The sequence below is a fragment of the Macaca nemestrina genome, chromosome 14 (genome assembly GCF_043159975.1).
Source record: "Macaca nemestrina isolate mMacNem1 chromosome 14, mMacNem.hap1, whole genome shotgun sequence".
In the NCBI taxonomy this organism is placed as follows: Eukaryota; Metazoa; Chordata; class Mammalia; order Primates; family Cercopithecidae; genus Macaca; species Macaca nemestrina.
In genome coordinates, this window is record NC_092138.1 from 5,096,052 (window position 1) to 5,123,454 (window position 27,403).

Genomic DNA, 27,403 nt, shown 5'->3' on the forward strand with positions numbered 1-27,403 from the left:
GACTGCTCCAAGCTGCCCCTGGGCTGCTCACCACAGAACCCTGCAGCCTGGGACATCTGAAAGCACAGCCTGGGCTCGGCACAGGGTTCCTGGAGTCCTAGGAAACCCCAACGCTCATGGCAGAAATGCTGCAGCGAAGCCCAGGCACCTCGGTATTCAGAGGGTTCAGATGAAAGGAAGGTTGGGGAGCTGCTGGCTACTGCCTATCAGAGGCCAAGTCACCTCAATTCCCAGTTGAGGCTGAAAATTTACCCCACCCTCTCCTAAATAGCCCCCAATTCCCCCTGGACTCCACGGCCCTCCCAGCATTCACCTTCCTGTTCTTTTTTTTTTTTTTTTTTTTTTTTGAGACGGAGTCTCGCTGTGTCTCCCAGGCTGGAGTGCAGTGGCGTGATCTCGGCTCACTGCAAGCTCCGCCTCCCGGGTTCACGCCATTCTCCCGCCTCAGCCTCCCAAGTAGCTGAGACTACAGGCACCCGCCACCTCGCCCGGCTAGTTTTTTGTATTTTTAGTAGAGACGGGGTTTCACCATGTTAGCCAGGATAGTCTCGATCTCCTGACCTCATGATCCACCCACCTCGGCCTCCCAAAGTGCTGGGATTACAGGCTTGAGCCACCGTGCCCGGCCTCACCTTTCTGTTCTTAGGCTACTGGAACTCTCTCCTTCCGGTCCTCTCCCCGCCCGTTCCCTAGGCCCCACCTGCCCCTGGCTCCCAACCACTTCTGCCATTTCTAGTCCCTACCCCATTATCTCTACCCTCTGTCTCTGGCTCCTGGCCCCTGTCACCCAGGATATAGGCTCTCAGAGCCTACAGCAGCTCCTCTCCCCAGTGTTTTCACATCCACACCTTCCTGCCCCCCACAAGCCTCTCTTCGTAGCAGCCACAGCTGGGCTGTGGCTTGGCAACATCTCAGCTCCCCTTTGTTCCTGCTGACTCTGACCACTGTCTCCCCAGGGTGACATTCCTGCTGAGCAAACGTGTCCAGGATCTGCTGCCCTCTATCCCAAAAAGTTCTAGGTCATGCCCACCTTGGGCCCCATCCACTCTCTGGCCTCCACCAAGAATCTGTTGAGCCATGTGGCCAGTGGGGGCCACCCTCCTGGATGCCTCTAAGATCAGCAGTGATTCCACTCATCCCTACCTTCCTGCCTCTCCCAGCAGCTCCAGTTCCCTCCTCAGTTCTGCATGAACACACAGACACTCACTATATCCTCAATGCACGGCACTGACCACCCCACCAGCCTGGGCAGACAGTCTCTTAGCCCCTGTGCACACTGTGCAGAGAGGGTTCGTAGGAGAGAAAGGAGATGTGCATGGCTCCTCCCACCTAAGCCTGTGATTTCCAACACGACGCGACTTACAAATGTGCCTTCAGGCACTGGTGAATTTGGTGTCAGCCCTCCCATCCCGAAGGACATCTCAGTAACCCCCCAGCTGCAGCAAGACAGAATAAATATTTGCTGGATGAGGGAAAGAGACAAGTAGAAAGAGAGAGGAAGAGAAAGAGCGGGAGAGAGAGAGACAGAGAGAAAGACAGAGGCAAAGAAAGGAGAGACATATAGGAATAGAGAGAGTGGCAGAGACAGAGTGAGGGGAAGCGAGACAGGGAGAGAAGGAATGAAAGGGGGGAAAGAGAGAGAGAGAGAAGGAGAAAAGAAGAAAGAGGGAAGGAGACAGATGAGAGCAGAGAGAGTGAGGAAGACACATGCCTCAGCGATCCCCCAAGACATACCCCCAAGGGCAGCAGGAGGCGTGGCATCCAGAGAAGCCAGAAGCCAGGCAGACAGCAGGGTGGTGGCCGGCCCAGCCCGGAGGACTCTGAGTGGGAGACTGCCTACTCAAAACCACAGGGAGGCTGGGCCTGGTGGCTCACACCCGAAATCCCAGCACTTTGGGAGGCCAAGGCAGGTGGATCATTTGAGGTCAGGAGTTTGAGACCAGCCTGGCCAACATGGTGAAACCTCGTCTCTACTAAAAATACAAAAATCCGCCAGGGAATGGTGGCAGGCACCTGTAGTCCCAGCTACTCGGGAGGCTGAGGGAGGAGAATCGCTGAACCTGGCAGGTGGAGGTTGCAGCGAGCGAAGATTGCGCCACTGCACTCCGGGTTGGGTGACAGAGCAAGACTGTCTCAAAAACAAAAGCCTTCATCACTCCCTTGTCACCTGCTTGGCAGCTCCAAGCGGGCGCCACTTGGCCAGGACTTCAGCCCCAGTGCCAGGGTTCCCTCACAACCGGGAAGTGGTGCCACGGCCCGGGATAGGGGGCGGCGCTTCCCGCCCGCAGGACCTACTTCTCCCGCAGACTCTGCAGCTCCTTCTTGATGTCAGCGTCCTCGAGCTCCGAGTCGTTGTCGCTGCTGATGTAGGACGACTGGGAATGGAAGGAGGTCACGCTGATCGTGGGGACCTTCATGCCTGCCCTGCTGGGCGTCTCAGGTCCCAGCGAGCCGGCCCGAGAAGGCCTCTGCAGGAAGGCGGTGGCCTTCTTCACGAAGTCGCCGGCCACGCTGCCACTCCCGGGCAGGGACGCCTGTTTCTGCACCGGGGGTCTTGCCCGAGGGCCCTCGTCCCCGGAGTCGCTGGACACGGGCTCGCCCACGCCGACCTCGATGGAGGAGGCCGTCTGCGCCCGCCGCACCGCCAGCTTCACATCGGGGCTGGAGGGGGCCTCGTCCAGGTAGACGTCGGGAGGGGCGGAGTACCTCAGGCTGTGGGGGGAGGCCAGGGTCCACTCATCCTGAGTGCTGACCACCGAGAAGCGGCCCACAGTCTTGGCTGGTGAGCTGACATCCTGCTGCTCTGTATGTTTCCGAGGGGACCCCGAAGCTCGAGCGCCGAGTGTCTGGGGGTGGCTGGCCTGGCCCCCCGCTGTGGAAATGCCCACGCCACTTTGAGGGGGCTCTGCTGAGCTTTCTCCAGCGACTCCACCATCCTTGTCTGTGGGCTCCACGCGTGTAGGTCTCACAAAAGCAGGTACATCCTTGGGAAAAAGCGGAGATGAAGAGGTTTCATGTGAGCATCAGCACAGAGCAAACCCTGCCAACCAGCCAGGGGGTCGTCAAGTCGCCCTTACCTGGGGGGTGCTGGGGACCACACGGGAGTCTGAGGCCACCTGCCCTCCATCTCTGTCATAGCCCAGCATGCTCTTGGGAGATGCCTCTGCTGTGGGAACATCGGAAACGTTACTGGGGCTGAAGGAGGAGGAAGAGGCAGAGATGGCTCACAGCTGACCCAAAGCAGCCCAAAGTGATCCCACGGGAGTGCCGCCAGCCAGGCAGGACAACGGGAGTGGGCACTGGGAGGAGCCAGCTGTGGGTGCTCACAGCAGTTTTGGGAACTGAAAATACACCACGATGTCTTGGCCCCATGGCATTCTATGACAGATGCCCAATAAACCTGGGCAAGAGAAGAGGCGTCAGCCCCGGGCACCCTCGTGCAGCCAGGCCTTCTGTGCACCCGAAGGCCAGCACCCTGTCTCGCCCCACCGTCTGATGTGAGAGGGTCCCACAACACAGATCAACGGGGCCGGGTTCCAGCCCTGCTCCCAGGGTGTCTCAAAAACTGTCGCCCACTGCACCTGCAGCTGTTTCAGTGCTCTCTGTCTAGGGAGCTATTTCTGACCAGCTTTCCCAGGGTTGCCGTGAAGAGGCAATCAGAAAAGCCAAGCAAGTTGACATGGGGGCCTCGCCTGAGCTGAGACCCTCATGTGACAAAAGAAACTCGTGGGCAGGCCAGGGCATGAGCCAGACCTATGGGCCGCGGGAAAGGTGGCAGGGCAGACGGAGTCTCTGGGGAGGTTGGGGCCGCCCGCACATGTACACGTGTCTCCTTTGCACACCCCACTGGAAACCCACAAGGGAACAACACCCAAATCAGATTCCCAAGGAGACCAAATCTAGTCCCTATCACATGTCCCCAACCCGTGGGCAACACCTGACTCCCCTCCTCACATCCCCGTGCCCACCTCCAGGGATAGGAGGCTCACTGTCAAATGTACTCTCTCCACTTCTAAATGGCTCCAACCACCAGGAAAGGTCACTATTCTCAAACTAGAATCCGTCTCCTTGGAGCTTCCCCCATGAGTTCCGCACTTTGGAAAGACCATGGACTTGGAGTACAAGTTATAGCATTTGTATGTTACTGAAGCTCAGTTTGCTCATCTGCCCAAGGGGCCCATGGGACGGACACATCTCACAGCACGAGGCCAAAGGAAGAGGAGCGCCACACGCAGCCCAGCGTGGTCAGGGCTGGCACTCCAACACCACCTCTCGTTTCCACCCTTGTGCAAAGACACTCTTGCTTCTGCCCCGTCCCTCATCTTCCTCAGGCTAAACATCACCAATTCCTTGAGTACACAGCTTCTGACCCCAGTGCCAGCTGCCACAAGCCCTCTTAAAGTCTGAAAATAAATGTGGCCCAGGACTACAGGGTCCCACCTGCGGCTGATGTGCACTGAGGTTTCCGTGAGGAGGCTCACGGGAATCCTGATTCATATTGTGCCCATCCCCCAAGAAAGCCCGGGCTGAGAAGGAAGCTCAGACCTCACAAGATCAGTCCAGCTCCCTTAGAAGGGACACTGAGGCAGGCAGATAATGGAATGAGAAGCAAAGCAAAGGCGTTTCCACAGACAGCAGTGGCAGCCAGGAGCCACAAGGGAAAGCCCTGCACCAGGTCTTCAGGGACTGCCCTGGCCCTGGCGCTCCCAGCAGTCACAGGGCCCCCCAGCGCACTGCTCGGCTTTAGCTGAAGTAAGCCTGGGTTTTGGTGGGCATCTTGTTACCTTGCTGAAGAAAAGCAAGGGCTGGGGTGGATCCACTGGAACGTGTGCAGACCCTCAGCCACTGGAAAGCCCAGGAACTGTGACAAGTCCCTGCAACATCCCAGCACCCACCAACCGGGGCTTTATCCATTTCCCCGGAGGGCTTCCTCTCTCTGGAGTGTTAGCATGTGGTTCCTTCTAGAACTCTGTAGGTTTTAATTAAGCCAGGGGCATCTAGTCTTTTGGCTTCCCTGGGCCACATTGGAAGATGAAGAATTGTCTTGGGCCATACATGAAATACACTAACAATAACTGATGAGCTTTAAAAAAAATTGCAAAAAAAAAAAGAAAAAGAAAAGCTCATAAGAAGCTCACCAATTTGTGCTGGGCCCATTCAAAGCCATCCTGGGCCACATGCAGCTCACGGGCCAGAGGCTGGACAAGCTTGAATTAAATCATGACGGGCTCCTGCTGTGTCTGGGCCCCACCCTAGATGCTAAAGGATCCCTTACAGATAAAAGGATCTTCAAGAAATGCTTTTATCCCTTAAAAGATGAAAGATGAGGATGTGGATGCAGAAGGTTCTGGGGCAAGGAAGCTGGGCAGCACCTTGCGAATGCAGGGTTCAGCAGGAAGCTGTTACCTGTCATTGACGAAGATGTGCCCTGCTCCATCACAGCCCCTCGAGTGGGGGCCAGTTCTGACTTTTCCACCTGGAGAAAGAAACACAAAAAGAGAAGAGCTGTGAGACTCACACGTCAGCATCTCAGCAGTTGTATCTGCAAATCCACTCCCCTCGTCTCAAGCTGCCCCTGGGCTGTCCCAGTCCCTCTGTGTGCATGGATGGGGCTGTGTCACCTGACGCTGCACAAGCATGACCCCAAACAGGGGCCACTTGTTGCAAAACATGCACGGGTGAGTCAGACACACGTGGGTGGGACATCAAGAGAGGGACAGGCCCCGAGTGAGGGTGGCTCTGCATAGTCGAGATGCCTGCCCACCCCCGGGCTCGCGCCTGGGCTCCAGCCCCTGACCCAGGGCGGTGTCTCTGGGACAAGGCAGTTACTTACCAAGGGCTGGGGCAGCTGGGCACGCCCTGCAACCGCCTCATTAGGCGCTGGGGGCAGGGCCAGGTCCCCCCCGCAGACCTCTGAGCGGGGCTGGTCCCCTCTCAGGGGCTCCAGGGTGAAGTCTCTGTCGCCCACCTCCACAGGGGTCCCGGCTGAGGCTGAGGAGGTGGGCACATGCTCCTGGTAGAGCAGAGTCCGCAGCTTCTCGTCCAGGCTCTTGATGGTGCTGTCCACAAAGCCCACCCTGGGGGGCGGCCCTTCCCCATCCGACTCCAGGGCCGAGGGTGGCTGTGGGGGGACGGTGGGTCCCAGGGGTGGGCTTGGGAGCTGAGAAGTGGCCAGGCTGACAGCCCCCACTGAGGCAGGAAGCAGGGGAGTGGGCTGACCCAAGGCGGGCTGTGGGGCCCCGCTGTGGGGGCTGGGCTCAGGTGCAGGAGCTGGCAGGGGCTCCCCTAGGGCACTGGCCTCCCTGGTTGAGGCGGCCTCTGGAGCTGGAGCGCAAGGTCCTAGGCCCACCACGACGGGCTGCACAGCAAGCGGGGCCTCGTGAGTCTCCACTAGTGGCTGAGAAGTCTCGAGCTCACTGGTCGGCCCCTGAGGGGTCCCTGGACCCCCTGCCTGGATGGCAGTTCCTGATGCTGGCTCTGGCATGGTGCTGGTGGCTGAAGCTGCTCCATCTTGGGGCAGAGCAGTCACAGGAGGGGAGGAGGGGGCCAAAGGGGCTGGGGGCCCCCCAGGAGGGTTGCTGGGGCCCGCCTGGCTCAGGAGCTGCTGACCGGCTAGAAAGCCGGGTTGTTCCTTTGAGGACAGCTGGTCTTTATAGGGCGCTGGATCTAGAAGAAATGGGGAAAATGCCTTTGTACCAGGGTACTCCAGTTCCTATCTACCTGTCTCTTCCCTGGCTAAAAAGATGCCTCACACGGCCTGGCCATGGCCCCGGCGTGCTGGTCTTCTCTGTTTCCTGACACACCAGGCTCCTGCCTGCCTGCAGCTCAGCCCAGCTCCGGCTGCTGCTTCCTGTAACCCCTCCCACAGGTCTCTGGGCCACCAGCTTCACAACTCCAGGTCCCGGTTCCCATAGTGTCCCTTGCAGCTGAACCAGCACCACCCTTCCTTCTGTGTCCTCTGCAGCATGTGACCATCAGCTGCGGCTGTTGCCTGTCATCTGTCACCTGCACGGACAGCTCCGGAAAGATACGGCTCTTGTCTATCTTGCACTGGACAAAAGTTATTCAAGGAAATTTAAAAATTAGAGTTTAAGTAGTGAGCTGTACACACTTCCATGCCCAGGAGTGTGCAGGAGCCTGGAGCCTTCAGATTCAGACCCCCAGTCTTCGGTATGGTCAGAAGCGCAGCCAGGGCTGGTCAGTGACCTTATGGGAGGTCCAAAACCCCAGCAGTCTAACCAAGTCTCACAGCGCCTTGTGCAGGAGCTCACAGAGCCTCCACCAGGCTCACAAGGACTGCGGGCATCTGAGAGGTGGCAGGACAGTGTTTCTCAAACTTAATTGGCCTTGGAGCCCAGTTTTCCTCACTTGCAACCCAACCTTTTTTTTGTTGTTTTTAGAGACGGTCTGGGCTGTCACCCAGGCTGGAGTGCCGTAACGCAATCTCACCTCACTGCAACCTCTGCCTCCCAGGCTCAAGCAATCCTCCCACCTCAGCCTCCCTTGTAGCTGGGACCACAGCTGGATAATTTTTGTTTTTCATATGAGACTGGCTTTCACCATGTTGCCCAGGCTGGTCTTGAACTCCTGGGCTCAAGCAATCCGCTGGCCTCAGCCTCCCAAAGTGTTGGGATTACAGGCGTGAGCCCCCATGCCCAGTCCACTTTGTCTTTTTAAAACACACACAGAAAATGCACACAAAAAAAGAAAACTGTTTAAAAAATAAAAGGTAAGAATGGGGAGATTACTAGGGCCCTGATGCCCTCCCTTGTGCCCCCAGACTCCCTTGGCCCCCATCCCCAGCCTGGCCCAACAAAGGTAAACTAATTTGACAAGCATTTCCTCCACTGCTCTTCTTTCCGACCTTACCATTTGTCTCTCTAAACACCATGGTCCAGGGCTGCATGATCTATCAATGGAATGGTACTCTATTCTCTGGTGCCTGGGCTCTCTCACCTGTGTTTGTGAGATGTGTTCTTGTTGTGTTTGCACAACTGCACCACGATGCACACATCCATTCTGTGCTGGTGCTGGCTGGGCTGTGGCCGGGTGGGACCACGACTAAAACTGAGGCACAGTGTGCACAGGCCCGTGTCCCGCCAGGCACATGCCAGTGGGGAGCTGCAATCCCCTTTAGCCTTATGTAGGGGTGCTAAGCTGCTTCCCCAAGCGGAGTCAATGCCCCCACCATCGGCAGCCTCTGAGCACCCCTAGGACCATGTGACGGCGTCTCATTGTGGTTCGTTATTGTTTTTAATTGTGGAAAAAACATTGAAGATGAGATCTGCTGTCTTAACACATTTTTAAAAGCACGATACTCTATTATAACTATAGGCACGATGTTGTGTGTCAAAGCTCTAGAGCCTCCTCAGCTTATACAACTGAAACTTTATGTCCACTGAACTTGGTAACTCCGTTTCCCTCTCCCTCCAGCCGCTGGCAACTTCTATTCTGCTCTCTGCTTTGATTGTTTTTGGCTTTGACTGTTCTAGATACCGCATATGAGAGGAATAAATCGTGTAGTCTTTCTGTGCTTGGCTTATTTCATATAGCATAATGTCCTGCAGGTTCATCCATGTCGTCGCAAATGGCAGTTTCCTTGTTTCCGTGGTTAAATAGTACTCCACTGTGCAAACACATCACGTTTTCTTTATCCATTCCTCTGTCAGTAGACACTTAGGTTGTTTCCATATCTTGGCTATTGTGAATAACGCTGCAGTGAACACAGGAGAGCAGATACTTCTTCCAAACCTTGTTTTCAATTATCTTGAATATATACCCAGCAGTGGGATTGATGGGTCATATGGTAGTTCTATTTTAATTTTTTGAGGAAGGTCCACATTGTTTTCCATAATGGCTGTACTAATTTATACCACACTGCACAAAGGTGCCCTGCCTCCACATCCTAGCCAATACTTGCTGTCCTTTGTTTTTGAGAGCAGCCATCTTAACAGGTGTGAGGTGATAGCTCAGTGTGGTTTTGATTTGCATTTTCCTGATAATGTCTAATTCAATCGAGTACCTTCTCCTGTGTTCACTGGCCATCTGGGTATCTTCTTTCAGGGCACACCTGTTCAAGTCTCTTTCCTGCTTTTCTACAGAGCTGTCATTCTTTTCTTTTTAATTTGTGGTTCTTCATGGATGCTGGGTAGAGAATTGTTTGGGGGCAATCTTTACTACAGACATCTCTCGCTCTGTGACTTGCCTATGGGCTCGATTAGTGGTGTCTTTTGATGAACAACAGTTCTTGATTTTAATACAGTCAAATTTAACCAATTTTTAGCCAGTCTTTCCCACTTGCATATTTTGTGGAACTTGAACATGTATATTCTACGTGGGGGCCATAATGATACTGCCTCTTATTACTTCTAGGAACTTTACTGTTTTCCCTCTTAGAGATTCACAAGCCACTTGTTACTGAGTTTTGTGTGTGGTGTGAGGTCACCTCCCTGTGTGGACAGCCTACTGTCCAACTCCTTCTGTTAAGAAGACCATCCTGTCTCCACTGTCTGGCAATCGGACCTTTCTTGTCAACCAAAGATGTGTCCAAAGATGTGGGCCTGCTTCTGAGCTGTCTTGACTCCATTGCTCAATTTCTCTGTCCTTGTTCTAGGACCAGACTATCTCTGTGACTCCAGGTTTACATGAGTCACAACATCTAGGAGAATGATATCCTTCCTCTAGAAGCTGTCTTGGTTTTGACTGGCTTTTGCATTTCTATAGAGTATATAATCAGCTTGTTGATGCTTATTTAGAAATGGTTAGAATCTGAATCTACAGACCTAGTTGGGAAGAAGTTTTTATAATACTGAATCTTCCAGTCCATGAATATGGTACATATCTTCCTACTCATTTCTTTTTAAAATTTCTCTCAATGTTTTATAGTTTTTGGTATACAGATCTTACATACTTTTTGTTAGACTCATACACTGGTGTGTGGCATTTTTGTGTTAATATAAATTGAATTTTTCAATATTCCTTATTTTCTGATTGTTGTTGGTATAAAGATAACTGCAGTCTGTAGCTACTTCACTAACTTATTAATTCTAATTTATCTGTAAATTTAAGTCTCTATGTATATAATCATGTTATCAGCAAACAGTGACAGTTTTATTTCTTCCTTTCCAATCCTTATCACTTTTTAAAACAGTAATTGTTTTAATGCTATTAGATATTGAGGCAAAATGATAAAATTACAGTGTTACCAAAAGGCCACGATTATTTCTTCTTCAAAATAGAAAGAGTTTTAGCAAATGTATTCCTTGGAAATAACTGCTATTTAGCCCAATAATTTTATAGGTAGAGCTTCTGAGTCAAAGAAGAGTTATCTTGTTCTGCCCACATTTTTAACAAAAAATAGTAATGCTAAAAGGAATATTACCTTTTATGTAACACTATATAGCATTATATTGATCAGAACAATCATTCAGCTGAGTGTCTACTATGTGGCATACATTATGTATTTATTTCCATTTACAGAGTAGTTGATATTGGAGTAGATAATAGAAAAACACCAACCTCAAGTTAGTACCAACTCAAACAAGCAAACATTTTCTTTGGAAGACCGTGTTTAGAAATAAATACCATTTTCTTCAAAAGAAAAATAAAGTGATTGTGACGCCACCATGACACCTCCTTATATATACTTATAAAAAGTGGTCAGGGCGTTGGCTCTTAAACTGGGCTGCAGGTTGGGTCTTACCCCCAGAAATCCAGATTAAGCTGCATGAGGCAGGGCCTGGGCTTCTTCAATCCTATTGCTTTCCCTTCTTTCTCTTTCTCCCTTTTTACCTCTACCCCTTCCTTCCTTCCCTGCCCACCAACCCCCACTGCCCCCCACAACATCTAGGACACAGGTTACTGAATAGAAGTGGTGAGAATGGGCATCCTTATCTTGTTCCCCATCTCAAAGAGAAAGCATTCCACATTTCACCATTAAGAACATTTGCTGGGTTTTTTTTTTTTTTTTTTTTTTGTAAAAATAGAATTTCCCATCTATTGGGACATAGTGAATAAATTGTTTTTTTGTTTTTTTGTTTTTTTTTTGAGACGGAGTCTCGCTCTGTCGCCCAGGCTGGAGTGCAGTGGCCGGATCTCGGCTCACTGCAAGCTCCGCCTCCCAGGTTCACGCCATTCTCCTGCCTCAGCCTCCCGAGTAGCTGGGACTACAGGTGCCCGCCACCTCACCCGGCTAGTTTTTTGTATTTTTTAGTAGAGATGGGGTTTCACCGTGTTAGCCAGGATGGTCTCGATCTCCTGACCTCGTGATCCACCCGTCTCGGCCTCCCAAAGTGCTGGGATTACAGGCTTGAGCCACCACACCCGGCCTGAATAAATTGTTTATTCAAATTAAGTTAAACCAACCTTGCATTCTGAAATCACTGCAACTTAGTAACCTGTCATACATACTCTTTTCATGTATCACTAGATTTAATTTGCTACTATTTTGTTTAGTATTTTTTGCAAGTGCTGATGGAAGAGGGAGAGACTGACCTGTTATCTTCCTATTTTATAATGTTCTCAGTCAGATTTTTGTGTCAAAGTTATGCTAGTTTGATAAAACAAGCTTCTTTGTTCTCTGGACGTGTTGGGTTAGATCAGAATTATTTCTTACTTAAGTATCTGTGGTAAAGCCATCAAGTTGAAACTTTTCCTTATAGGAAGGTTTTCTTCCCCTTATACACACCTCTGTGTGTGGACACTCACTTTGATGGAGGCCAAGGGGTCCAAACTTATGTGCCTGATTTCTTTCTCACTGCCTTTTCTTCAACTATGATTTCTCTTTCCCTAACATTTGAGTGAGTCCATCTTTCTCATTATTGTGAACATTCCTTGTGTTTTGTTTTTGTTTTTTTTTTTTTAACTATGCAGCATCCATTTGCTTCCTTGTTGGGTAGTGCCACTCCAAATTTCCTCTTGGGAACAACTGTCACTTACTTTAACTCCAGGGCTGTGCCTGCAATTTGGGCACAAGTCAGCGTGGATTCCAGCCACTAGCCACGACTGCTTTAGAGAATGTGTCCTTGTTCTGCATAATGGGAGTCAGGGCCAGACGTATGAAACCTTTTGAAAAGGGTCTCTATTTTCTGCCTGCACTTGAACCTGAAAGACTATACACTCTGAGTTGCTCCAGCAATCTTGCCACCAGGAAGGGTAGACATGAGAAGGCTTCTAATGACTGATTTGACATTTTAATGTTTATAGCGCTTTTCAGATTTTCTATTTCTTCTTCAATAAGTTTGGTAAGTTGTAGTTCCCTAAGACACAATCCAAAGAAATTTTCACATTCTTTTTTTTTTTTTTTTTTTTTTTTTGAGACGGAGTCTCGCTCTGTCGCCCAGGCTGGAGTGCAGTGGCCGGATCTCAGCTCACTGCAAGCTCCGCCTCCCGGGTTCACGCCATTCTCCTGCCTCAGCCTCCCAAGTAGCTGGGACTACAGGCACCCGCCACCTCGCCCGGCTAGTTTTTTGTATTTTTTAGTAGAGACGGGGTTTCACCGTGTTAGCCAGGATAGTCTCGATCTCCTGACCTCGTGATCCACCCGTCTCGGCCTCCCAAAGTGCTGGGATTACAGGCTTGAGCCACCGCGCCCGGCCAAATTTTCACATTCTTATATTTGTCTTAATGTTTATAGGATTGTAGCAGTGTCCCCCACCTTTTCATCCCTAATATTGATTACGTATGTATTCTCTCTCTCTCCTTTAGTCAGTCTCATCACAGGGGGCTTACTGATGCTATGAGCCTTTTCAAAGAACCATTGCTAAGCTCTGTGGATACTCTATTGTATATGTGTTTACTATTTCATTAATTTATGTTCTTATCTATTCTACTTTCTCCTTTATTTGGGTTCATTTTCTCTTTTGCTAACTTTTTGCAGTAAATACTTTTATTACTATCAGACTTTTCTCCTGTCCAATATGTGCATTTAAAGGCTACAAAGTTTCTGCTCAATATGCTGTAACTGCATCTCACAAATTTTGGTATGTAATATTTTCATTAGCATGACGTTCTTATCATCATTCAGAATGTTTTATTAGTTTCCATTGTAATTCCTTCTTTGCCTAATGAGATATTTATAAATGCATTGCTTTAGCTATCAAATGTGGATATTTTCTAGTTATCTTCTAGTTAATGAGTTTGGGTTTACTTCCAACTTTAATCAAAAGCATGCATCAAGTGATTTTGATTCTTTGAAACTTGTTGAGATTTGTTTTGGGTCTGCGTAAGGTTAAATTAAAAATACGCTGTGTGCATGAAAAAATAGTGTATTCTTCAGCTGCCGAGTACAGTGTCCTGTATATATAAGATACTAGTTCTGTGGTTGAAATTTTCTCTATCCCTACTGAGTGTCTCCCTATTCCAAAAGTTGAAATATCCCATGAGGACTGTAAATCGCTCCATTTGTTTTAGTTGTGTTAATTTTTACTTTATGCATTTTGAGGCTTTATTACTAAACATAAGCAAACATTAAATTATTGTATCCTCCTGGCCAGCTGAGTCTTTCACCATTACGTTTTTGCCTTAAAATCTACATTGATATAAAAATATAGACATTAGCTTTCTCTAGGTTAGTATTTGTGTGTTCTTTTTCCTTTTTATTTTTTACTTTTAATATTTTTATAATCTTATGTCTTAGTTTGTCCTGGTTTTTTTCACTTTTGAGAATCTTTGAGATTTAGTCCATTTACATTTAATTACTGATCTACTTGGGTTAAAACTAGCATCTTACTAAAGATTTCTATGTGCTCTCCATGTTCAGTGTTTCTGTTTCTTTCCTTCCTTGCCATATTTTAAAAAACTCCTTCCCCACCTGCCCCCTCCACCACAAGTGTGGAGGTTATCTGCTATTCTACGAGTCTCACAGGGGTTACTCTAGAGACTATCACGTGCATTCTTGATTTGGCTCTCTGCCCAGGCAACATGGAATCCTGGAGCCCTTTAAGTGCATCTCCTGCCTCCTGATAAATATGCCCCATTTTCATGCATTGTAACATACCAAACATTTTAAACCTCAAGACATTATTTTTCACATCCAGTCAAAATGCACTTAGATGTACTCATACAATTATAATTCCATTGGTTTTTGTTCCTACCTGCGTTCTGGCCTTTCATCTGCAGTCACTGTTCTTCTGTCTAAAAATATTCCCTTTAGTATTTCTTTTTTTTTTTTTTTTTGAGGTGGAGTCTCGCTCTGTCGCCCAGGCTGGAGTGCTGTGGCCGGATCTCAGCTCACTGTAAGCTCCGCCTCCGGGGTTTATGCCATTCTCCTGCCTCAGCCTCCCGAGCAGCTGGGACTACAGGCTCCCGCCACCTCGCCCGGCTAGTTTTTTGTTTTTTTTTTTTTTGTATTTTTTAGTAGAGATGGAGTTTCACCAGGTTAGCCAAGATGGTCTTGATCTCCTGACCTCGTGATCCACCCGTCTCGGCCTCCCAATGTGCTGGGATAGTATTTCTTTAATTGAGCTGTGAAGGTGATGACTGCTTTTCTCTTCATTTCATCTTCACGGAAGTCAGATCCTTTCACCAATATTTGAGGCTGGGGCTTATTTCCTTCAGCACTGCGAGGACAGCACTATCCCTTGTCCGCTGACATATGTTGTCTGTACTGAGACAGGGGCTTCCAAACCTTTAAAGAACCTGTTTTTTCTTTGGCATCCTTTAAATTTTCCCATGTGCCTTTGGTTTTCAGCACTTTATGATATATGTAAGTGCGGATTTATTTTTTAACTTACAGAGTTTGGAAGTTTCTTGAATTAGTGGCTTCAAGCCTTCCAGTTCTCTGCATTATCTCTTCAAACTTGTTTTTGCCGCATTCTCTTGCTTTCTGGGACTCCAATTACACGATGTGTTTGATCATCTCACTGTAACCTCTATATTTCTTAGCACCTCTTTTCTATTTTCTGCTGTTTTCATTATCCTTATTTTACTTTAGTTTCTTTAGAGCTACCTATTTAGCTTGCTGATTCTCTCTCTGGCAGTGTACAAACCATCCTCTGATGTCTTAATTTTAACTAATGTATTTTTCAGTTCTACAACTTCCATTTAGCTCCTTTTTTTCTTTGGCATAGTTTCTAATTCTTTGACAAAAATTTCAATCTAGTCATTTGTCTCTTTTAATGCAGTAGGCAAACTTAATTCTCAGTTTGGTAACTCCACCATCAGGAACCTCTGCTGGCATGCTCTGTTACTGCTGTTTGGATCTTAATAGCTTTATTTAGGTGTAATTGCTGCAATAAGTTGCACATATCTAAGTTTTGACACAGGCATATAAGTAAAATCATCACAATCAATCCAATGAACATAGTCATCACCCTCCTGGATGTTTCCTTGTGAACTTTGCATCCGTTCTTCCCTCTCCTTTCCTGCCACACCTTTGTTCCCAACTACTGATCTGCTTTCAGCCACCACAAATAACTGTGCATTTTCTAGAATTTTATATACGTCCAGTCACATGGCAAGCATTCTTTCTTGTGTTCATTCAGCATAATTATTCTGAAAATCATCCATGCTGCAATGGGTACCAACAATTGATTCCTTTTTACTGCAGAGTAGCATTATAGTGTATGAATAAACCACAAAGTGTTTCACAAAGGCAGGTGGAAAAATTCAAAGAATGTTAGAGAAAAAACAGGTTCTTTAAAGGTTTGGAAGATTCTGCCACAGTACAGACAACATATGCCGGTAGACAAGGAATAGTGCTGTCCTCACAGTGCTGAAGAAAATAAGCCCCAGCCTCAAATCCTGGGGAAAGGATCTGATTTCAATGAAGATGAAATTAACACAAAAGCATTCATCAGCTGCACATTTCAACTCAAGAAACATGGAGGATGGACACCTGAGCCGTTTCCAGGTCTTGGCTATTATCAATAATGCTGCTATGAACATTCCTTTGCAGTGTACAGGCATCTATTTTAACTGATTTTGGTTAAGTACACAGAAGTAAAATGGCTGGATCACATGGTTATCTGCACATATACTTTTAAAAGAAATTACCAAACTGTTTTCTAAAGTGGCTGTAGCATTTCATACAGTGCATAAGAGCTCTAGCTCCTCCATGGCCTCGCCAACACGTGATCTCTTAAAGTTTAGTTATTTTAATAGGTGTCTCATTGTGGTATTAATTTGCATTTCCCTACTGAATAACCATCTTTTCATACACCCCTTTGACATCCACATAATCTTTGGTGAAGCATCTGTACCAACCTTTTCATTAGATCGTTTCTTACCATTGTCTTTTCAGAGTTCCTGATATTATCTGGATACAAGACCTTTATCACATATATGCTTGGAAAATATTTTCTCCTAGTCTCTAGCCTATGTTTTCATTCCTTTTGTGTCTGTCAAAGAGTAGACAGTTTAAACTTTGATGAATTCAGTTTACTAATTTTTTGTTTTACAGATCATGCTTTGATGTTGTATCTTAGAAATCTCTGCTGACCCAAGGTTACACAAATTTTCTCCTAGGTCTTCTACTATAAGTTTCATTGTCTTCAGTGTTACATTTAGTTCTCCATTCTATTTTGAGTGGATTTTTATATATAGCATGCACTATGAATAAATATATGTATATATTTTTTTGTATAAGGATGATCAACTGTTCTAAGACTGAAAAGATTATCCTCTCTTCCCTGAAAGTCATTTAAATGTTTATCAAAAACCAAGCATCTGTAGGTTGTGTGGGTTGATTTCCAGACTGTTTCATTTTGTTGATCTATTTGTCTTTGCATCAATACCACATTGTCTTGATTACTGGAATTTTATAATAATTATTGAAATCTGGCATTGTTAGTTCTCTGATTTAGTTCTGTTTCCAATTTTCCATGTCCTTTGTGTTTTCATGTGAAATCCAGAGCTGGCTTCTCAGTTTCTACAAAGACTGCTGGTCTTCTCACTGCAGCTCATTGGCTCTGTAGGTCAATTTAGGGAGAATGAGCACTGTAACAATCCTGTGTCTTCTGACCCATGAATAGGGCACTTGTTTGGATCTTCTTTAATTTCCGTTAGCACTGTTCTGCAGTTTTCACTGTACAGATCTTGCACATATTGTCAGGTTTAACCCTAAATAATCCATACACAAATAATTTTTTAGAATTTCAATCTTTGATTGTTGTTAGCATACAGAAATACAACTGCTTTTCATATACTGATCACGTATCTTACCACCCAGCTCACTTACTGATTCTAGTTGTGATGGGGATTCCATTTGTTTTTCTACACAAACAGGTTTTCTGTAAATAAAGACGGGTTTAGTTCTTCCTTTTCAACCCGGATGTGTTTTGTGCCCTTTTCTTGTGAACTGCCCAGAAGCTCCAGGTGGATGAAGAGAGGTGGAAGAACAGACATCCTCACCTAGTTCCCGATCTTTGGGGATGCTTTTCGGCTGTTCACCATTAAGTACGATGTTGCCTGTAGGATTCTGTATATTCCCTTCATCAGGTTGAGGAAGTTCCTTTCAATTCCAAGTCTTCTGAGGATGTTTACAATTGTTGGGTTTTGTCAACCGCTTTTTCTGCATTTATTGAGACAACCATATGAATTTTGTTTTCTAGTTGATCAGTATGGTGAATTACACTTCCATAGCTTTTTGAACATATGAACTACAGTTATAGTAACTGTCTTAATGTGCTTGTCTGCTAATCCTAATGTCTGTATCAGTTATGGTTTGGTTTAGAAGGTTGCATTTTTCTTATGTTGTCCTGTCTCATAATTTGGATTGGATGCCAGATGATGTAAAATACACCATATTGGGTGCTGGATGAATTTGTATTCCTATAAACATTCTTGAAGTGTGTTGTGGGATGCAGTTAAGTTACTCTGAAACAATCTGATTTTCTCAGATCCTGCTCTTAAGATCTGACAGGTGAGATAAGAGAAGCACTTGGTCTAGGGCTAATTATCCTCCAGGACTGAGGCAAGCCCCTTTTTTGTATTGTACCCAAAACCCCTTGAATTATAAGGCTTTCCAGCTGGCTGGCAGCAACAGACATCCCCAGGCCTGTGTGAGTTCCCAGGTCTACTGCCTCTGATCCTTCATGGTGGGCCACTCCTCGGCCTGGGTGAGTTTCCTCACACACAGTGTTCTGCTAAATCATCCAGGGGAATCACCCGTTATCTTCAGACTCTTCTCTCCGCAGCTCTCTCCTCTCCAGAACTCCGCCTTGGAAATTCTTGACATTTGGGTCTCTCCACACTCTCAGCTTGGTCTCCTCACTCCACAATCTCCCAAGCTCGGCCTGGGCTCTTCCTTCCCCGCTCTGGAATACAGACTTTTTCAAGGCAGTGGGCTGAGATAACTGTAGTGACTCTTTTCAGTCTTGCAGGATCCTTCACTGACTGATGTTCAAAGCCTTGAAAAAAACATTGTTATATACATTTTGAATGCTTTTTAAGTTGTTTTCTGAAGGAAAACAAATCTAGAGCCTACTATTCCATCTTGGCCTAAAGCAGAAGTATGAGGGCCCTTTTTATTGTTGATGGTTTCTGCTGCTTTTCCCTTATGCTATCTCATCGCTGTCTCATGATCTGCCTGGTCATCTTTTTCAACACATGTAAACTTAAAAGAACTTTAAAACTTACCATACAGTAACATTAACTTTTTCTTTACAGGTAGGGTTCTATGAGTTTTGACACACATGTATCCATTTAGTTACCACCACAATCAGGATAGAAAACAATTCCATCACCCCAAAACACCTCCTTGCATGTTCCCTATATAAGAACACTCCCCTAATCTCTGGAAAGCACTGACCTTGTTCCTTATTATAGTTTAGCTTTTTAAAAGTGTCATTATAAATGGAATTATACAGTACGAAGCCTTTGGAGATTGGCCTATTTCACTCAGTTTAAGGCCTTTGAGGTTCACCCATGTTGATCAATTTACCAATGATATATTGCTTTTTCAAAGTACCATAGTTTTTATCTATTTACCCACTGCAGGAAAACTGGGTTGTTTCCGGTTTTGGCAACTGGGTAATTATGAGTAAAACTGTAATCGTTCATACGTAGGTGTTTAAGTGAACGTAAGTTTTCATTTTTCTAGGGTAAAAACTGAGTAAAATTGCTATGACATATAGTAAGTATATCTTTTATAATAAACTGCCTAGCTGTCTTCTAGAATGGCTGTATCATTTTACATCCCCCCAGAAATGTATGAGTTCCAGCTGTTCCACAGCCACACCCAGATTTGATGCACTCAGTCTAGTCATTCTAACAGGTGTCCAGTGATGCCTCCCTGTGGCTGCTTTAATTTACATTTCCCCAGGAGTCAATAATATTGAACAACTCTTCATGGACTTAATTGTCATCCTTATATGCTCTTTGGTGAAGTGTCTGGTCATCTGCTCAAGTGAGTTGCTCTTTTTTTTTTTTTTTTTTTGGAGACAGAGTCTAGCTCAGTCGCCCAGGCTGGAGTGCAGTGGCGTGATCTTGGCTCACTGCAATCTCTGCCTCCTGGGTTCAAGCAATTCTCTGCCTCAGCCTCCCGAGTAGCTGGGATTATAGGCGCCCACCACCACACCCGGCTAACTTTTGTATTTTTAGTAGAGACGGGGTTTCACCATCTTGGCCAGGCTGGTCTTGAACTCCTCACCTCATGATCCACTCGCCTTGGCCTCCCAAAGTGCTGGGATTACAGGCGTGAGCCACTGTGCCCAGCCGAGTTGCTCCTTTTTTTAATGCTCATTTTACTGTTGAGTTTTGAGAATTCTTTACATATGCCTGGCACAGACACCATGTTGGATATGTGATTTGCCATTATTGGCTACCAGTCTGTGGCTTGTCTTTTCATTCTCTTAACAGTAGTTTTCACAGAGCAAGATATTTTAATTTTGACATTGTATCCATTTTTTCTTTTATACACCATATTTTTGGTGTCAGGTCTAAGAACTCCTGCCTGGCACAGATCAAAAAAGATTTTTCTCCAATGTTTCCCTGTGAAAGTTATACAGTTTTTGCATTTTACATTTGATCCACTTTGAATTAAGTTTTGAGTAAAATGTGAGGCTTAAAGGTTCATTTTTTTGCATAAGGATGACCAATTGTTCCAACATCTATTGAAAAGATTATCTTTTCTTGGATTGCTTTTGCATCTTTCTCAAAAAAATCAAATGGCCATATTTGTGTGGGTCTATTTCTGGGCTCATTCTGTTCCACCGATCTGTGTACCAATCCCTTTGCCAATATTATACTGTCTAGATTACTGTAACTTCATAGTAATCTTAATATTCAGTAATGTGATCCCTCTAACTTGATTCTCCATTTTCAAAATGGTTTTAGCCATTTTTATGTCCTTTGTACTTCCATATAAATTTTAGAATGTCAATATCTACAAAAAGTAGTCTGCTTTAATTTTTGTTACTGCAATGCATCTACAGATCCAGTTGGGGAGAAGTGACAGTTTTACTATGTTGAGTCTTCCAATCCATGAACACAGCATGCTTCTCTAGTTAGGTAACCTTTGATTCATTTCATTAGTACTTTGTCGTTTTCAGCATACAGATTCTACATGTTTCATGAAATTTGGATCCATGTATATCCTTTTGTGGGGAGCTACTATAAATGGTAGAGCCTTCAAATTTTGGGTTTTCAATTGTTCACTGCCAGTATATAGAAATATTGAGGTATTTTTGTATGAGGACTGCGTATCCTATGGTATTGCTAAACTCACTTATTAGTTCTAGGAGTTGTTGCTGTAGAATCCATGTCATCATCTACATACATATGAAATCATGTTATCTGCAAATAAAATAGTTTTATTTCTTTCTTTTTAATCCACATACCTTTCACTTCTGTTTCTTGCTTGTCTTTAAGTCTGGCTAAAACAGTTCAATGCTGAATAAGATACGTGAAAACATATTATTGCCTTGTTTCTCAATATTAGGGAGAACACATTTGGTCTAATATGCTGTAAACAGTGGGTTTTTATGTTGTGTGTGTGTGTGCATTCTACATTAATCAGACTGAAGAAGTACCCTTATTTTCTTAAGTTTGCTAAGAATTTTATATATATATATATATATTTTTTTTTTTTTTAAAGAAACCTGGGTCTTGCTATGTTGCCCAGGCTGGAATGCAGTGGCCATTCACAGGCACAATCTTAGCACACTGCAGCCTCGACCTCCTGGCCTCAAGTGATCCTCCTGCCTCAGCCTCCCAAGGAGCTACAACTATAGGCATGTGCAATTGTGCCTAGCTTGTTTGCCGAGGATTTTTGTCATGAATGGATGTTGTATTTAGTCAAATGATTCTGCTGTGTCAACTGTTATGATCATATGTTTCTTCCTTCTTTAGACTATTAACATGGTGGACTGACTCTTCAATATTGCTCTCCCAGCATATACCCACTTTCTCATGGCATACTGTCCTTTTAATATAGTACTGAATTTGACTTGCTAATATTTTGAGAATATTTGCCCTCTATGTTCATGAGACTTATTGGTCTATCATTCTGTTTTTTGGTACTGTCTTTGGCTGGTCCTAAAATCAGGGCAGTGCTGGCCTTGTAAAATGATTTGGGAAGTGTTCTTTCCTCTTCTATTTTCTGGAAGAGATTTTGTGGAAGTGGTATTGGTGTTGAATCTCTTTTAAATGTCTGGCAGAAGTCACCAGTGAAACTATTTTGGCCTGGAGAATTCTTTTTGGGGAGATTTTTAACTACAAATTCATTATTAAAAGAATGAATTCAAAAATAGGTACAGGGCTATTCAGATTATCTATTCTATCTTAGATGACTTTTAGTAGTTTATGGCTTTTGAGGAATTAGTCTCTTTCACCTAAATTGTTTAATTTGTCTGTAGGCTTGTTCAGACTATTGCAGTATTATCTTTTTATCCTTTACAGTAATATACCTCTTTTATTCCTGATATTGGTCTTTTATGTGTTTTCTTTAGTATTGGTATTTCGTTTTTTCCTTGTAGTCTTGCTAGAGGTTTATCATTTTATTAACTTCTAAAAAAGTAAGTTTGTTTCATTGGTTTTTGCCTATGATTTTTGTTTCAGATATCACAGCTTTCTGCTCTTGTCTTTATTTTCTTCATTATGCTTGCTTCAAGTTTATTTTCCTATAGGTTTTCCTTGTTTCTACCTAAGGTAGAAGGTTGAGTTATTGACTTGAGTCCTCTTTTCTCATCTAAGCATTTTAGTGCTATAAATTTCCCTCTAAGTACTGCTTTAACTACATCCCACAAATTTATTATGCTGTATTTTCATTCTTGTTCATTTTAAATTGTTTTCCTTCCAACTTTTTCTCTTACCCGTAAATTATTTATAAGTGTTATTTAATTTTATATTACACTGTATAGGAGAACATACTTGACATAATTTCAATACTTTTAAATTTGTTAAGTTTTATAACTCAGGCTGTATTAACTGTTCTATACGTACTTGAAAAAACTGTATTCTGTTTTTGAGTGGAGTGTTCTATAAATGTCAATTAGGTCAAGTTAGTTGATAGTGTTTTCAGATCTTCTATATTCTCGCTAATTTTCTATTAGTTCTATCTATTATTGAGAGTGTTGGAGTCTCCAACTATAGTTGTGGATTTGTCTATTTCTGCTTTCAGTTCTGTTAGTTTTGAAGCTCTGCTATTAGGTGTGTATACATTTAGGGCTGTTATGTCCTTTGATGAATTTATTCTTTATAAATATGTAATGTCAGCTGGGCACAGTGGCTCACTCCTGTAATCCCAGCACTTTGGGAGGCCAAGGCGGGTGGATCATGAGGTCAAGAGTTGAGACCATCCTGGCCAACATGGTGAAACCTTGTCTCTACAAAAAATACAAAATTAGCTGGGAATGGTGGTGTGTGCCTATAGTCCTAGCTACTTGGGAGGCTGAGGCAGGAGAATTGCCTGAACCCAGGGAGGCAGAGGTTGCAATGAGCCAAGATCACTCCACTGAACTCCAGCCTGGCAACAGAGTGAGACTCTATCTCAAAAATTAAGTAAGTAAGTAAATAAATAAAGTCTCTTTTTAACCCTGGTAATTTCTTTGCTCTGAAGTCTATTTTGTCAGAAATTAAAACAGGCACTCCAGCATTCTTCTGATTTGTGTTTGCATGGGCTATCTTTTACCATCCTTTTTCTTTTGACCTTTCAGTTCATCAGTATCGTTGTATTTGAACTTTCTAGTAGATAGCATATACTTAGCTCAAGTTGTTTGGTTTTTAAATTTAATCCATTTTCATAATTACTTTTTTTAATTGATGTGTTAAAACTGTTACCTTGAGGTTAATTATCAGTATGTTTAGATTAAGGTCTGCCATTTTATTGTTTGTTTTCTGGGTTTTTTTCTCTCAGTTTTTTAATTAAAAATTATTTTATTTCTCTTCTCATTTCCTCTTTCGGGTTATTTGAATTTTTGAGACAGAGTTTCACTCTTGCTGCCCAGGCTGGAGTGCAGTGGCACGATCTCAGCTTACTGCAACCTCCACCTCCCGGGTTCAAATGATTCTCCTGCCTCAGCCTTCTGAGTAGCTGGGACTACAGGCATGTGCCACCACACCCAGTTAATTTTGTATTTTCAGTAGAGACGGGGTTTCGCCATGTTGGTCAGGCCGGTCTCAAACTCCTAACCTCAGGTGATCCCCCCACCTTGGTCTCCCAAAGTGCTGGGATTACAGGCATGAACCACCACGCTTGGCCTTTGAAGTTTTTTAGTTCATCTTATCTATTATGATTTTGCCTATACACATCTTTTTCTACAATTCTTTCAGTGGTTGCTCTAGGAATTCCAAAATATATACTTAACTTTTCACAGTCTACATGGAATTAGTAGTTTACCTTCCATTTGTCACACTGGTGGAATGGAAGGTTAAAAAAAAAAAAAAGAATTAGTAGTCTATCACTTGAATTGGAATGTAGTAATGTATAGGTAACCTGCCATATCATAGTTGTGTTATATATTACATCTACATACATTGAAAGCTCTATCAAACATTGTTACAATCTTTTTTTTACTTCAATTGTCAGAAATGTTTTAAAGAACTCGAGGAGAAGAATAGTCTATTATATTTACAACTTCTGTTGCTCTTCCTTCAGCCCGGATATTCCAGGTTATCTCCTAGTCTCATTTCCTTTCTGCCTGAAGATCTTTAGTAATTCTAATTTTAGAGTAGATGTGCAGCCCATGTATTCCCTTGGTTTTCTTTATTTGAGAATGGCCTTACTTCAGCCTCATTCTTGAAGGGTATTTTCCCTGGAAACAGAATTCTGAATGGTCAGTTTTTTCTTTCAACATTTTAAAAATGGCCTGCTGCTTTCTTCTGAACACCACACCTTCTGGTGAGAAATCTATAGTCATTCGAATCACTGTTCCAATCTAGGTAACGCACAATTTGGGTCTGGCTGTCGTTACTTTTCAGCAGATTGATTTGCATTTAACCTATTTGGGGTTTGCTTAGCTTCTAGAATCTGTAGACTTATGTCTTTCACCGAACTTGGGAGATTTTTAGCATTATTTCTTCAAATATGTTTTCAGCACTACATTCTTTTTCTTTTCCTTTTGAGACTCTAATGACACACAAGTTAGCCCTTTAGTTATTGTTCCACAGTTCCTTGAAGCTCTGTTTATTTTTTCTATCTTTCTCCCCTGTTTTCCAGTTGGACGATTTCAGGTATTTTAACTTTCAATGTTAAAAATTCCATTTGTTTCTTCTTTGCATCTTCTGTTTCTTTGCAGATACTTTCTACTTTATCATTTGTTTCAAGAATGTTTGTCACTGCTTTTTCAGTTATATTTATAACAGTTACTTTAAAGTTTTTGTCAGATCATCCCAAAATCTACATCATCTTGTCACTGGCACCATGGCTATCTTTTTCCATGCAAGTTAACATTTTCATGGCTTTTCATTTGCCAAATTATTTCTAATTCTATTCTGAACATTTTCATGACATTAGGAAATCCCGAGACTTGTTCAAACCCTATGATGAACGTTAATATTTTTGCTTCAGTAGGCAATCAACCTAGTTAGATTCAGACTGCAAGTTGCAACCTGCCTTCTATGGGCTGTGGCTACAGGTCAGTTCCACTTTTAATGCCTTCGCAGTACTAATCGCATCTGAAACAGGTGTACTGGAACCTGGGCGAGGTCTACTCATTAGCTCAGTTGCCAAAGTTTCTTACATGCTATTAGGATCAGATGCATGCATGCACAGGTTGCGGGTGAGCCCAGGAGTCCATAAACAACTACAGGGTTACTTTCCCAAACTCCTTTTCTGTGCTCTCCATGATACTTCCTGGTTCCCTAGGACTCACCTTTCCAAACCTCTGAACAGAAACCACCCAATTCTGTAACTGTGCCATGAATGACAAGGTGGCATGAGGACAGAGAAAAAAAAAATGCGACAGGTTTTGGTTCTGTCTGAGAATGCGACAGGTTTTGGTTCTGACAGTTTGCTCCTAGAGCCCTGGCTTCCTCAAATAAAGAATGGTTCTCTGCTCTCACTATTTTGGCTCCTGCATGTTCCTATTACCTGCTGCTCCTGTTACCTCCAGAACTGTCTGGGTGCTGGTGCAAGAGAAGCGGGGTGAGAAATGGGGAGGGGTTCTCTCTCTTCTCTGAGCTTTAGGAGTTGCCTTTCCTGGTCTGGGAGCTGGAACTACAGGATCTCTCCTGGGGGCTTTCCTGCCTGCACCAAAGCATTTGCTTCTGGTCCTTGGGCTGTACTTCGTTCAAACCAGGAAATATCAGAGGAAAACATTCAACTCACCAGCAGCTCAGTGGCACTTTGAATTCTGGGGTGTGTCCCCAATCTTCCCATTGCTAAAATTTTCCCAAGTACTCAGACAGCTATGCCACACATCTGTCCAGGATTTACAGTGCATTTCAGTGGAAAGAAAAATGAGTGTGTGTGCTTCCTCTACCTTACCCAGAACCCAACTCTTTGGTCATTTTTATTATGTGCCAGATATTATATTCACAAAATTGTTCATACAAGTCACGTGAGGCCCAGAATAATATTCCTTCCTGCAGAAAGGACTTTCGTGCACATGCCTGAACCCACAGCACTCCAAGACCATCCTAATGAGGGGCTGAGATGCTCTGAGGTGGGCTCCTCTCTCTGCCGGCCTGTCTCCTTCCAGCTGGTCCTTCCTTCTCCAGAACAGCACTTCAGCAAGACCACCCTCAGGGCCCTGGACTCTATAAGCTCCCTTTCTCTAGCCTGCTGAGGCTGCTGAAGCCACACAGCCTCTTAGCCACCCCTGCAGGAATGAGAGATGCTCCCTGGGGAAAAGGAGCCAAAACTAGGTTCACGTCCCTATGTCTCCATCCTTCCCTGGATCCCAGCCTAATAATTCTCCTCTATGATCAGATTTCAAATGCCTTCACACAGATGACGTTTATCATTTTTTGGTTATTCTCAGTAGATGGTTAATCTAAATTAACAGATCTGCCACCAATTTTTCCTTTTTTTTTTAATACAGAAAGAAACCAGCTCTAACAGGTTTCCTGAGGTCACTCAGTGCATAGATGAAGGAACGAGGGTTTAACTTCTTTCTATGAACCATACTGTCCCCTAAACTTACACCACAGTGTGCCCTGCACCCCTACGTCACAGGAAAAATTAGCTCTTAGAAGGGTTTTTCTTATAATTGGGTGTGTATGTATTTAAATCCAGAAGTAATATATGAACATATACTTATTTAAAAATTCAATCTTGTAGGCAAGGCTGCTTCTCTCCGATTTCTCAGCCCAGGCTGGGCCCAAGCCTTTTACCTGAGGTCACCTTGTTTCAGCTCGTTGCTTCATTTGGATTTTGTTATTAGGCTGACCTGTCCCCCATGGGAACGAATCTCCAAAAGATAATGGGAGTCACTGGAAGCACATGATATGAAATTAAAAACGATTTACAGATATTTTTTATGAATGTGCCATAAGGTTATGTCAAGTTATATAATCAGTAACTTACCCCTGCCAACTGATAGGGAATTAAACCTTACATTTGTTCAAGTGACTATTTTCAGCCTCCCAAAGGACTATCAAGATTTAACTGACAGCCCAAAGCACGGGCTTGTTGGCATCGGTACAGGCAGATGCAGGTGCAGATCAATGCACAGTGATAAACGTCTGTGTGAACACTTTAAAATCAGAGTCTCAGCGCCAACAGGGACTTTCCCACCCCACCTCCCAAAGCAAGCAGAATCAGCAGAGGCGTGTCTGCTGCAGGTGTGCGGCGCAGAGGAAAGGGACAGGAGCAAGGAGTTGCCAGGTTAACACTGTGAAGGAAGGACAGTGGAGATCTTCAACACACACCTGTGTGGCCATGCGAGCCACCTGCTTGGTGGGGTAACAGAGCAGACTCAAACCTGGAGGCTGCTTTGACTGAGCTGATTCGGCAGAAAACAGGGACAGGAACACAGCCCCTCTGTGCCATGGGTGACAGGGCAGGGTGAGCCCCCTGCATAGC

At 44.6% G+C, this 27,403-nt stretch overlaps 1 protein-coding gene across 14 annotated transcripts in view; it reads right to left on the reverse strand.

Annotated features, from left to right (window-relative positions):
• Positions 1 to 27,403, reverse strand: part of LOC105498871 (WNK lysine deficient protein kinase 2) — a 142,166-nt gene that overhangs the window by 24,748 nt on the left and 90,015 nt on the right. For 13 of the 14 annotated variants that reach the window (XM_071077540.1, XM_071077539.1, XM_024786742.2 and 10 more), the window contains exons 20-23: positions 5,834 to 6,666; positions 5,407 to 5,476; positions 3,078 to 3,166; positions 2,296 to 2,984 (exon numbers count right to left, since the gene is read on the reverse strand). In XM_071077540.1, the coding sequence (XP_070933641.1) occupies positions 2,296 to 2,984; positions 3,078 to 3,166; positions 5,407 to 5,476; positions 5,834 to 6,666 (1,681 nt within the window). The remainder of the gene's footprint in view (positions 1 to 2,295; positions 2,985 to 3,077; positions 3,167 to 5,406; positions 5,477 to 5,833; positions 6,667 to 27,403) is intronic. The other variant, XM_071077534.1, reaches the window with a different exon arrangement.